This window comes from Thermobia domestica, chromosome 9, assembly GCF_964235325.1.
Source record: "Thermobia domestica chromosome 9, izTheDome1.hap1.1, whole genome shotgun sequence".
In the NCBI taxonomy this organism is placed as follows: domain Eukaryota; kingdom Metazoa; phylum Arthropoda; class Insecta; order Zygentoma; family Lepismatidae; genus Thermobia; species Thermobia domestica.
Genome location: NC_137462.1, coordinates 145,741,763 through 145,755,038, shown reverse-complemented (window position 1 = coordinate 145,755,038; position 13,276 = coordinate 145,741,763). Strand labels below are relative to the sequence as shown.

The window sequence follows — 13,276 nt, the reverse complement described above, 5'->3', positions numbered from 1 at the left end:
TATACAGTATAAACAGATTACGAAACGTTGTGATTTATCTTATAAGTAGTGAAGCGTGGGCAACTATTAAAAAAATAAAGGTCATCACCTATGTTGTACACTATCATCATACTTACACGAAGATAAAACTATATTACATTTAGAAACATACATTGCATTTCCGTTACTATTGGCGCATTGTAGAGTTTATTATTCCTTATATCCAGAGTAAAATTTCCCTATGAAAAGAATAAGATTTCTTAAATGCAAAACTTGCAAGACCAAGGGTTCCAGTGCAAGACCAAGACCAAGACCAAGATCACCCCGGTCTTGGTCTTGGTCTTGCATTTGCTCTTCACTTAAAAAAAAAAAAAAAAAAAAAAAAAAAAAAAAAAAAAAAAAAAGCCCAATGACCTCTTTAAATGAAAAGATGGCCCAAACTGTAACCCCAGGTTGATTCAATTGTTGTTTAAGTATTACATGGGGTTTTCTGTTGCGTAATAGACATGTATTCCTATCAACAGCGCCTGAAAGTTTAAAATTCGCTTCATCTGACCAATACACTTTTCAAGTGATGCCATCGTCATCGTCTTGTCTTTCTGCATTCAATATTACCTCGCAGAATTGCAATCGGCGATCTGGATCATCCTCTAATAATCCATTACGTTACCTTGACCGAATACATTTTCAAACCTAAACGTTGCATCAGACCCAAAAAAATTTACGGAAGAGGTCTAACTCACGAGAAACTCTCCTCTTTGATTTTTTGGACTTTGGATAGACTTTGGTCTGTACAACTAACATTCCATTGTCCTAAGTAGTAACACTGACCAAACAACTAGTCTTTGGTACATTACAGATGGATCCAGTTTCATTAAATTTATTGCGAACTCTGTAAACTGTTCGTCTACTTGGTAGGGGTGTATCAAATTCTCTAGCTCCCTTCCGTGGAACATTTTTAGCATTCTGTGTCTTCCAGTATTGTTGATTTTCCACTTTCGTTGATCGATGGTTAAATTACCACACATGATTATCTGAAAAACAATAAATATTAAAACAGTCTGTATACCTATTTTTGCATCCCCTATATATATTGTGCAGCTGCAGGAACGTTGACTAAAGGTGTTGGATGCTGGTGGAGATACTGTGAAACCTAAAAGTACGTACCGTCCACTATATTATTCTTTGTTTATCACTGCTCTAGAATAGCAAAAACTTTTTTGGTTACCTTGTACATGAGACCTGGAACTACAGCTTAATATATGATCTTCCACCCGGAATGGAACCCGGGTCTCACGTACATGCTAACCATATAACCATTAGGAAGCATTACTGGGTTTGAACAACGAATATTTATGGGAAATATGTGATTCACCTGAATTGTTATTTATAAATATATACTAGGTTGCGCTCGTCTGCAAATTCCTTCACGTTACCGATATTTCTTGACGTCATGTACGAGATAGTGTAGCAACATCTATTAGCCTGACTGTGAACTGCGGCGGTAATGAGTCTGACTGAGGGAATGAGGCGACTTAAACAGTTCCGCCTAGCTGCTTATGTAACCCATAACTCTAAAATATTTTGAAGTTTGTATATTAGCGTTAAATTCACAGACATAGACTATATTCTTGCTTTAGAATAAAGATTTTGACATTTGAATGCAGACGGATCTGCAGGGACACTGTAGCTCAGTGGTCAAAGCCCTCATCTCAGGGAAGAACTGTGTTTCGTTCCATCCCTTCCACGTAAGTTAATTGTGTGATCAACATACTGTTCATTACGTTTTCTCGAGGCATTTCCGTTTTCGCTTCTCATTTCCTTAAATTTTCCCATTGTTATTTACTTGCATTCATTGGAATGTTAAACTAAAGATTTCTATTTATTTTCCTGACCTAGAAATGAGAGGTCCGTGATTTGGTTCCAGGCAATAAGAGTTTATAATGGACAATATTGTGCCTGTGTGTTTTCCCGACGTTCTTCCGTTTCCATCCAGCAATTCTTTCATAGTTACTCACTTTCAGTAACCATTCGTCTCCTTTAGCTTGCAGGACATGATAGTGGTACGTAAAATTAGCCTACTGGTCTCGTACTAGAAACGTTGGACATTGCACTAAATTTTTGCTCATTCTCATCGTGACTCGAAATTATAGGCTCTTGTAAAACACTGTGTTGCTGCCGAAGAACAATTGAGAAACATTGCACTAGAGACTGCTCAATGTACATACATTATGGATTCTAAGCACAACTACACATTAAAATATTGAAGTCACACCTAAAACATTTTATGACAAGCCATCTCATTGTCTTTTATAACACCTTTTCACACCCTGTTAGACAATTAGCAGTTGAGTATCTTTAAAAAAAAATCTAAACGGAGCGGGAGGTAATCGAAAGGCAGGCCATGCAACATTAACTATTAACATGTTTCCAAACAATAAGAGGCTTTCTTTCTCCTCGTACGAAAGGAACAACAAAACATCTATTGAATTGTTTCTCATACTTAACAATAATGGGTTGTCGTGCCTTGCTTATGACAGGCAAAACAAAGACAACTACTTCATTTCCAACAATTATTGCAGTAGAACTCTTTTTATCATTACTGTGGGTTGCATTTAAATTAAGACAACCGGTCGGGCACTTTGGTGCTTCTCATACTGGGATGCCGAGATTACATCTCGCATTTAATATTATTTAGTGACGATATGAGCAGGAGTTATACTAAAAGATCCGTGAGCAGACAATGAAATTATCTTGTGCACATTTCAGTATGATCAGAAACCTGCGACAGGGCTAAGGGATACACATAAGACAATAGTTGAAGATGTTTCGTCTCGAAAAAGTTTCGTGAAAGTGGTCTCCTCTCGCAAGTTATGTTTCATCTCGTCTCTTTGTGCACCCGTTAGTTATGCCAATGTGATGTACTAGAATCGTCTCAAGCGTTAGACTGATTATCGTGAGGCGGAAATCCAATGGAAGATCGAAACCCTCTTAAGAACATAGACGTTTTTAACTATCCTCTATATTTCTGTGTTTGTATCTCTGTTGAGTCTGGTAGTCAGGGAGAGTGTAAAAGTGAGAAAATAAGAGTTAAAAAAGTTTCTTTTTTTTAAGTGATAGAGCATTCACATCTAGTGCAAGGGGTCTCTGCTTCGATCACTCACTATAGTGGTGCCCACGAGAAGAGAAATTTCTCGTGTCTCGAAAATGAGACGAGAAGTACCATTCTAAATTTGAGTCGTGATGAGAAATATGACGAGTCTCGTCTCGTTTTCAGGATGAGAAGTCTCGTGGGTAACATTAGTTCATTCAAGTCTTAGACCTCAAACGATGTTTTACTGTTGCATGAGTAATAGTATTTAAAAAAAAGTATAAATTGATAAAGTGATTGGTTATACGAACGCAATGAAGATAATTTATTATCCTTTAAAGATGTGAAAATCATTACACAATATACTCCATTTATACATATGGTTTAAATGTTGTTATGTCATACTCTTTTTGGACCTCTCGTAATGCGGAAGATTTATGGTAAATTGTAGTTGGAATTAAGAAAAATCAAGATATAAACTTTATACGTAAGTCGATAATCGAGACAAGGCGAAAAAGACTTCGTCCAGGATGGAGAGAAGACGATAAAAGCTTTATTTTTCGTCTGAGGCAAAACTACATGTGAGCTTATGATGGACAAATACCATTATGTTCTTGTGTTTTTTGAGAGTGTTTTCGAATTCTCATTCCACCAACTTATTTACATCCACTTTCATTAATCTCCCGTCTCCTTTAGACCAAAGGGGTAAATGTGAGACGTTAAGTTAAAGACATCATTTCATTGTTTTTCAAACTCTAAAAATTGACTTGGTATGAACCTTACAAATTTGGAATTAAACAAATCTGTTTGTGAATACACTACTATGTAACTTATTTGGAATTTCTGTTTCTTTTCAGCTTTACAAACGAAGCGAAGTATTTTCTTTTAGCAAGTATTTCTCACTTTGTACTAAGTGTTGAGAACTTTTCGTAATAGAGTATCCCTGGTTGTAACCCTGACGTGATGATTAGAATTCCATAGTTAGCATTACACTGAGTTTAATCTCCCAAATGGGGATTCAGAACACAAGGGATTCAAATCCAATTATCAAAGTTGTGAGAAGAAAGAGAGATACTGTAAAGTTTGTAAGCTCCATTTAAATACGTGGAAAATTGAACATTGCCTTTTACATCAAAAGTTATTTACAACATCTGAACATGAATGAATGCCCGCAAAGTTGCTTCAGGTAGAGAGCTTAAAATATGAGATACGTCCAAAATGACCAAATTTGGAGTTGAATTTTCTGTGCACTGAACACCTCGTTATAACTTCGTCACAGAAAAGAAACATCAACTGCCAACAAAACAACGTTATTTCTCCCTCTCTATGAAATATTTACCATGCTTCTTGAAATAACATTTAAAAAAAAAAAAATCTAAAACTAATATAAAACACTGTTAGATGGATTAACTAACTTACAAGGAACGTGATATGACACATCTTAAACGATAAGCAAGAGTTCATCTTATTTTAAACATAATTTAAATATACTATATCATCTACCTGGAACTAGGTTCTTATTATGTCGTTTTGATAAGTTAAGTGTATGCGTATCTTACGGGGATTCAAAATTTATGCTAAAAATAGAGTAACTTACGAATCCCTCAAGTAAGAAAGTTGAAACTCGATACACAAATTGCTCATTAAAAATAAGCCGAAATGTGTTCCAGCGTTTTCGAAAATTCCGCTTTCAAATGAGAGGTTGAAAGGGAATTTTATAATACTGGATTTTAATTTTGCGCTTAGAGTTTATAAAATGACGAATGTGAGGATGGCTGAAGCGTTTAAAATGAATTTTTGAACATAGCACTTGGGTTAACCTGGGTTTTTAACATTATACTTTAATTTAATACCTTAAACGGGGAAGGAGGTTTAAATATTTAACAAAGAATAACGCTGCACCGTTAGAAGTAAATTTTTTGAACCTATATAAGTGACCTTTTTTTTTTCTAATATGAAAGGAACGTAGACAAATTAATCAAATGATATAGTGACAGATACCAAATTAACAAGATCAGTTTAATCATTAGAAGTTTACGGTTTCCAAATATGACACTGTATATTATATAGCCAGCCTATTATTAGGTACTGCGAGAACGTTTGTAATATATAACAATATTTAAAATAGCTAGCATTGAAAGAAATTTTAGGTTAGCTATAGTCTGGAAACTAATCTTCCTCAGCTTTTAACTAGCACTGCTTTACCACAATTTGTGTCATTCTGAACCATTTATTACTGTATGCTGTATATTTCCTCCCGTAATATACAGCTTTCAGGTGTGTGTGTGTGTGTCATATATTTTAAGATTTTCTTTTTTCACACACACAAAATGTAGAATACGGTGCTCCTTGTATTTCTATGTATATATACATTTATATATACAGAAAAGTTAATTCATGAGCCAAGGCGAAAGTCACGTTTAAGTCTTGTCTCGACATTCAGCAGCGGCATCTACAGGGAGATTTATCCGCAGCAGCATCACGTCACGCCACGCTTCAACATTTAATTTATTTTCAGGACTTCCTACGCTACGCTCGCAGCATCATTGGAGTCCTTCTTCTGCCCATCAATCATGCTTTTCTCTCTCACACACTCTCCCTCCACTCAAGTACTTCTCTACTCTTCTTCTTGTGTGCTTTTCTCCCAAGCACTCTGCTCACCCCTCTTACAAATAAGCTCCATGGCGACAACCAACTTAAAATCATCATCGTCGTCATCATCATTTATGAGGAGTTTAATAATACTGGATACAGTGATGTTAACTATAAAAGCATAAAGAATTTGAAATAATAATAATAAACTTTGACAAGAAAATCTTAATAAAAATGTACATTGCTATTGGATTGTAGTACAGTATACGAAATAAAGAACAAAAGACATTAACAATAGTAAATACTTGTGCCATCTTTGTTCTTAATCCATTGATCTATATGACGAACTATTTTTTCCATTTTCTTTAAAACGAATTGCAATTTTAATTACGTTATTTTTCACTTATTTCTGCTTCAAATCTATTTGAATGTGTCTTACTTCATGAAAATTGATTTTGTAATAAATAAAATTAATATTTAATAATCAAATTTAATTTTAGGTACATTGTTAGAAATATTAGAAAAAATGAGAAAGGACTTTGAAGAATATGGGATGAAAATAAATGTTAGAAAGACAAAAGCCATAGTGATTGGAACGAAGGGGTCTGTGTCAAATATAAAAGTAGGAGGGGAGAAAATAGAACAAGTGAATAGTTTTCGATATCTGGGTAGTATTCTTAGTAATAACATGATGATGATGAATATTAAATTTATACGAAAAAATTTAATTTTCATGAAGTAAGACACATTCAAATAGATTTGAAGCAGAAATAAGTGAAAAATAACATAATTAAAACTGCAGTTCATTTTAAAGAAAACGGAAAACATAGCTCGTCATATAAATTAATGAATTAAGAATATTCAAATAAATTTGAAATAGAAATCTGTGGAAAAAAAACATCATTAAAATTGCAATTCATTTCAAAGAAAACAGAAACTCGTAATTCATCATTAAATTAATGAGTATGAAAAAACAAAACTGTGGCAGAAGTATTTAACACCGTTAAGTTCAGTGACTTTTCATATTAATATAATCTTAACTTTTGGAATAACAACATACGCCTTGCACTGTTTAGCAAAGATCATTTACGATTATGTAAAATATTTGCGAATAGCTTCTGTATGTATGAAAACAAACATTTAAGCTATGCAATATATTTAGACTTCCAGAATATTATACTATTGTGGCCTTAATAGTAAGTGTTATACTATATGTAATTTTTTTATATAGAATAAACACTTTTTGTCCGTATATTCTGCAGATGGTCACAAATTCGGAACATTTTCTACGAGAAATCTTTTCAGTATAGTATAATTTGTATTTTGATTAGAATTTTCTAGTACCGTATTTTTTTCTTCTAAAGTACCTGCATCTTTATGGATGTCATCTTCATATGACCCTCACGAATTTGAGTTTTGTTTTGAAGCTATTCTCAGTTTTTCTTTTTATTTCTTTCTTTTTCTTTTTTCAAGTTACCATCAATTCGCAGTTTTCAATATGCCACAGAGCAAAAAAGTTCAGCATCAAGCTAAAAATTCATTTCTTCATTTATTGTACTGAGATTTCAGTCTATCTTACATCTGAAATACCAGAATTCATTGAGTTGTGTGGGACTCAAATCTATCCTAGTGTACTTTTTCCAACATTATTTCAAATACCTAGGTATATTATTAAAGTTCGAGAAAGTGCAATTACAGAGTAAGTAGACATATATGTAATGGATACAAGAGTTGTGTTTTTAAGTTAAAATATATCTCTATAGTATAGGAAAGTAGAATAGTTTGGAGTAGAATACAGTAATAGGTTAGTACTTGTATTAAGTTATATGATATTAGTAATATTACGTTAACTTTCATGTACATGGAAAGACTCAGATATATATCTGTGAAGTAAATGGGTTTCACGCATAAGGGTTCCCAATTTGTAGGGGGACCGTGGCTCAGTGCGGTCCGGGAGGTCCCTGGGTCGATTCTATCCCATGCAACATTGTGTGTTTGTGGGTTTTTCCCGAGGTTCTCCCGTTTCACCTCACATTCTCATATTACCAATTCTTTGACTACTGTTCAGCTTGATTAATCATCCGCCACTTTTACCATAAAGGTAATAACCGTGCGATGTTTAAAAGATTTCACTTCATTTTCATTCCCAAATTTGAGCCGAACTATTCCGTATCATCAACTTCTTTCATATTACTTAACTAAATGTGGTAGTTTTCATTGAAATTTATGAAAGTTCGTCATTTTCAAAACAGTTCTAAAATGCATAATCTGAATAAATATGTGAAATTTAATGGGATTTACCCACAAGATGAGACAAAATTTTCGTGACAAGATATAAGATCAGACAGCTTTTCCAACAGAAGCAGACACACTTTCCAAGGCGATATATGACTTTCATTTTACCTTTCCGAGACGAGTTATCTCGTACCAATCCTATATATTATACTCAAAATTTGACATAATCTATTCATATATTTAATACCGAATAATAACGAGCAATACTAAGGATGTATATTTAATCCTTAGTGTTCTACTAGTGTAACATATGTACTAGTGTAACATATGTGTAGTAGAATATGTATAGTTGCCAGACTAAGAATATATTCTCATCCTACAGATTTTTTCAGCAATTTTACAATAGATCAATATAGACCGAAAACTAGAGTGAGTAGTTTCCAGCATCAAGTACTAGATGACAAACCTAAATTGATTAGTTTTCGGCATCCAGTACTAGATGACAAAACCAGATCGAGTAGTTTTCAGGAACCAATTAGATGCCAAATCTAAATCGATTAGTTTTCGGTATCAAATACTAGATATCAAAACTAGAGTAGTTTTCGGCATCAAATACTACACGCCAAAACTAGATTGAGTAGTTTTCGGTATCTCACAAAGAATAACATCCTCTATAGCACAAAAAACTGAACTCACAATAGCTAAGGTGTGTTTTTCCCTCAATTTGTACACCAGATTCTTTACAATATGGTATATGTAATTAAAACAGACAATTTCTATAAATTAATAGATGTGACATACCTTATTTTCGTTAAGATTCAAGGCCGGCATGTGGAGTTTCCGCGCGTACGATTTCGACCAGTCGATTGGCAAGATATTTCCGAAGTTTCCCGTAATCGTCCACCACATCCTGTAAAGAAGCATAACAAAAGAAAATGATTAATTAATTTGCAATAGATGTAATTAATTTCAACTATTACCATGCATTATTTATTCGAATCTTTTAACAAGTTAAAAATATTTGTCTTCTCATTTATATAAACTTTAACTTTTTAATTATTTTTTTTTTCTGAATGGTTGCATCGTAAGATCTGATATCACAGTAAACTGAATGCGTGCATCACAGCTACCTTCAATACGTAACATCTTATATTCAAATACGCCTATATTCAGACAATGTTTCTACTAACACTGGATAAAAGAAATTATATTACAGAAATGCTAGGCAATCTTAAAAGGAAAATCTTCTGGTTTCAAATAAACTAGCTGGTATTTTACTGTCAAGTTTTAATGAATTTAAATTAAATCGTCATCCCACACCTATGCCCTGTAGGCGAAAGCAGATAGATGATAAATGCATGACAGTGAATATATTTAGTCGTCTTAACGAATTTTATTGCATAGATGAGAAATTCACTTAAAATATGAAATTGCGAGGAATTGAGACTATAATTCAGTGTGAGTGGAGAAACCATTCGGCACCACTTCCATCAACTTGGGAAGCACTACAAGTTGGGTCGATGGGTCCCACATGGTTTGACTCCGGACCAGAAGGCAATGCGAGCAGACACTTGTGTTTCTTTGTTGTCTCGTCTGAGGAAGGATAGGATGTTGACATGTGATGAAAAGTGGGTTCTGTACGAAGCTCCACCGCGCCGTCATCATTGGTTAGCATCCCATGAACCAGTTCCAAAACAGCCGAAACCAGCATTGCACCAGAAGAAGATTTTCCTGTGTGTTTGGTGGACTGCTTGTGGCATTGTTCATCGGGAGCAGAGCATCAATGCAGAGCTGGTAAGAGCATCAATGCAATTGTACACTGTCAACAGTTGAGTTGTGTTCAAGAAAAACTCAAAACTCTGGAACCAGCACTTCTGAATCGCAAACAGGTCCTGCTGTTACAGGACAACGCTAAACCCCATGAGGCTAGGATGACCCGAGACACCATTCTACGTCTTGCATGACAAACACTATTGCATCCGCCATACTTCCCGCACATTGCACCGTCCGAATATAACCTGCTCCATACCTTGGACAATCACCTTAGAGACGCCAGTTCAAATCCCTAGTAGAGGGGCAAAATGCACTTGATACCTTCTTCGCTTCACGGCCCACCGAGTTCTACCGTGATGGAATCCATGACCTTTCAGAAATTTGACAGAAGGTCATCGATGCTGATGGAGGCTATACGTCTTAGGTGAGATATCGACGTTCGAAAGTGGTGGGTGAAAAAGTGACAGAACTTTCTGGATTATCTTTATATATACTGGAAGTTTTGCTGTCGAGTTTTACTCTCATTTGATGGGGGGTTGATTGGGGGATATTCGTCGTTTGTAATGCAACCCGACGGGTTGTCTATCGTTCCCCATTATTCCTCTCAGGAAACTTGTCAACTGACAAATAATGAATGCTATAATGAATACTATTAAGTAATAAATACTTTGGTGCAAGCAAATGATTAACGTAGTGCCTTTTGTAGTTCGATTCCCGAAGACCTAATTATGAGTGTTTATCCAGCTTCGTACGACAATTTAGAAGCTACCTAAATTAACAGGTACCTAACTTCGGTCTCTATAGTCAAAAATAACAGTGACGAAGCCAATATACTGACCACACATCATTATATACTAAAAGTTGTCAGGGCGGAATATACTCCTTTGCGGGTTGAATCGCTAGGAAGTTAGGAGATTAATTTAGTATTAACAGCTGAGGGCCTAAACTAGCTCTCATACCGAAACAGCAGCACACGAACATGCACTTTCAATATTGGGAACTAAAATCAATATTACGAACTTAAAGAATTTATTCTATATTAACTGTTTTCTTCTCTCTCTCCTAGGTCTATCCGTTTCTAAGGAAAAGGCACGTAGGAACACGCAACGAACCTTTACAGCCCTCTGCCTCTACTCTACGGAGACTTCAGTGCGGTGGACGAGGGGAACACTACGAGTATTCCAGCTTTTTGGAAGCTCCATTGTGGATCACCTTTCTCCCCTTGAATTTTCTCCCACGGGACGAATGAAAGCAGGGAGAAAAGATGTTTTAGGGCTACGTTCACTGCCCTCGGTCGCTATAGCAACGGAGTTGCCCCTTCGTGTGCTAACACAAACACCTGAATAACATGGGGTGCTATTCTTCTTGGATCTCAAAATGTCGTTCCTTCGTCTCCCCGTTAAGAAGAAAGAAGTGACTACACTATTTATAATACACCTGTGACTACAAACATTTCCTTCTTTTCCCGTCCCCTTGCAAGCCGATGTACTGACTGACATTGCAACCCCTAGCTAATCCAAACAGAAAGGAGGAACAGAACAGGAGCAGGAAATTGTTTCCTGATTTGGCGACATGTTTTCACGAGAGAAAATACACATATTCAGATATTGTCATTCACTACAACATTTCAGAGTATTCCATATTAAATTAGACAACAATTTAAAGCACTTCACCAGTCACAGAAAAGAAGCACTTTAACTTAAGACACATAATACAGTACAAACGCGTTTCTCGTGGATGTTGTGAGATACCCACATTATAACTTTACAATCATGTAATGCAACTTAATATTATAGAGTAGTTTAAAAAATCACAATTGTATTAACATAACATAACTTCGTATTTGAGGGAAGCACTTATACATACAGTAGTTAACTTCACTATCCTTCCCAACTCGAGTTTGTTTCCTTTGCAGTTGAATACCACTTTCAACTGAACATACAAAAGTACGCAATTTTTCTTCATTTTTCATCAGTCCCGTGTTCTATTCTCTGTTATTTCAAGATTTATATACTCACTTTTGATACATTTCAACTTTTCTTCTTTTGTATAGTTTTTACCTTAATTTTGAAGCCATTGTTACCTCGACTGATATCCAAGCGAATATAACCACAACTAGAAAATTTAGAAACTGCAGAGCGATCAATTCTCGAGATCAAGGTGAAAGTGAATTCTTAATACGTACGTACAACAATTCTAACTGCCAAAGGGATTGGAAATTCCAACTGTACTAGACGCATAAAAGAAGCTGAACTTCATGTTTTTATCCGACAATGTTTGTATCCGCAATATTACTGATTTCGCGTTTGTTTTGAAGCGCGATATAACGAGTTTCTACTGTACGCATTTTCTACAGGTAACAAGGAAACTTTAAAAAAAAACAAAAAAAAAAAAAAAAAACATGATGCTACATTTACGCAATGGTCGGACTCGTCTGTCTGCTAAACACTACTTAATATAATTTTCTTCATAAATATAAGTCAATATGCATATGTTAATATATATATAATTTTTTAAAAATACATAGAGGTAAATCAGTTTTTATTTTTACATATTTCTTAACTTTTAAATTTTGATAATTCTTTAATACATGAATATAATAGTCATAATATTAAATGTCTTTTCACTTTTTTAATTTCGCAAGACTCCTATTTATATGAATACATTATCTAAGTAGTTTTTCTTATATATTAAATAGCTATTAATAATTCAACAAACTTAATTACGTATATGGCTCAATGATAGAGCGATCATCTCTGATATGTGGCGTCCCTGGTTCAATCCCAGCTCACGCGAAGTGGACTTTGTGGTGGACAAACACTTGTGCGTGGGTTTTATCGGGGCTCTCCCGTTTCCTACCACTTTCTTCATTCTACTGTTTCGTTCAGGATCATCATCACTGTCTTCCTTAGCCTCAGAGCATAATCGTAGGGTAAAAAAGAAATGTAACTAAAAATTTGAAAAAAAAGGGAGAGAGAAAAGAAAACTGTATATGATAACGACATTCACCACCCTATGTTGATTTTCTACATGAAGTTCAGTACTTTAAAGAACACCAAATTCCTTGTTTAGAACGAGATAAAATCACATGAGAAGATACCTCATTGTCTTATATCTATGCATAAAATTTCCAAAATGGAAATTCAACACCTTGTCTTATTTCTATGCAAAAAATTTCCATAATGGAAATTTAACACAATCTTCCTCTTTATTTAGATCCATTGCGTGCATGATATAACTTGAATTCATCGGACAGAAAGTAAGTAACAAGATTTTAAACCGTCACGAGACATAGATGAAAAAATTAGTATTTTATTAATTGTGTAAATGTATCATGAATCCTGCAAAATGTTTACCTGAAGATTTACGATAAACACACACACCGCAGAATATAGTAAGAAGTAAAGTAATGTATGTCAGTTTTAGAAGGAACGGGAGGGGAAAAAAACTTAAGTGATTCTATCAATAAAAATAGCATATTTGATGTTTTCATTTTGACCTAACTTCAATCATTCAAAATCAATCTGACTGACAAAAACATAGTCAGGCGTTTAAATAGGTTAAAACTCTTTCAAAAGATTAGACAAAATGTACTTCATCACGGTT

The 13,276-nt window shown here is 34.7% G+C and overlaps 1 protein-coding gene across 1 annotated transcript in view; it reads right to left on the bottom strand.

Annotated features, from left to right (window-relative positions):
- Unc-76 (fasciculation and elongation protein Unc-76) overlaps window positions 1–13,276 on the bottom strand; it is a 624,125-nt gene that overhangs the window by 48,299 nt on the left and 562,550 nt on the right. Inside the window, exon 5 of the mRNA XM_081771974.1 lies at window positions 8,699–8,807. Within this exon, the coding sequence (XP_081628100.1) occupies window positions 8,699–8,807 (109 nt within the window). The remainder of the gene's footprint in view (window positions 1–8,698; window positions 8,808–13,276) is intronic.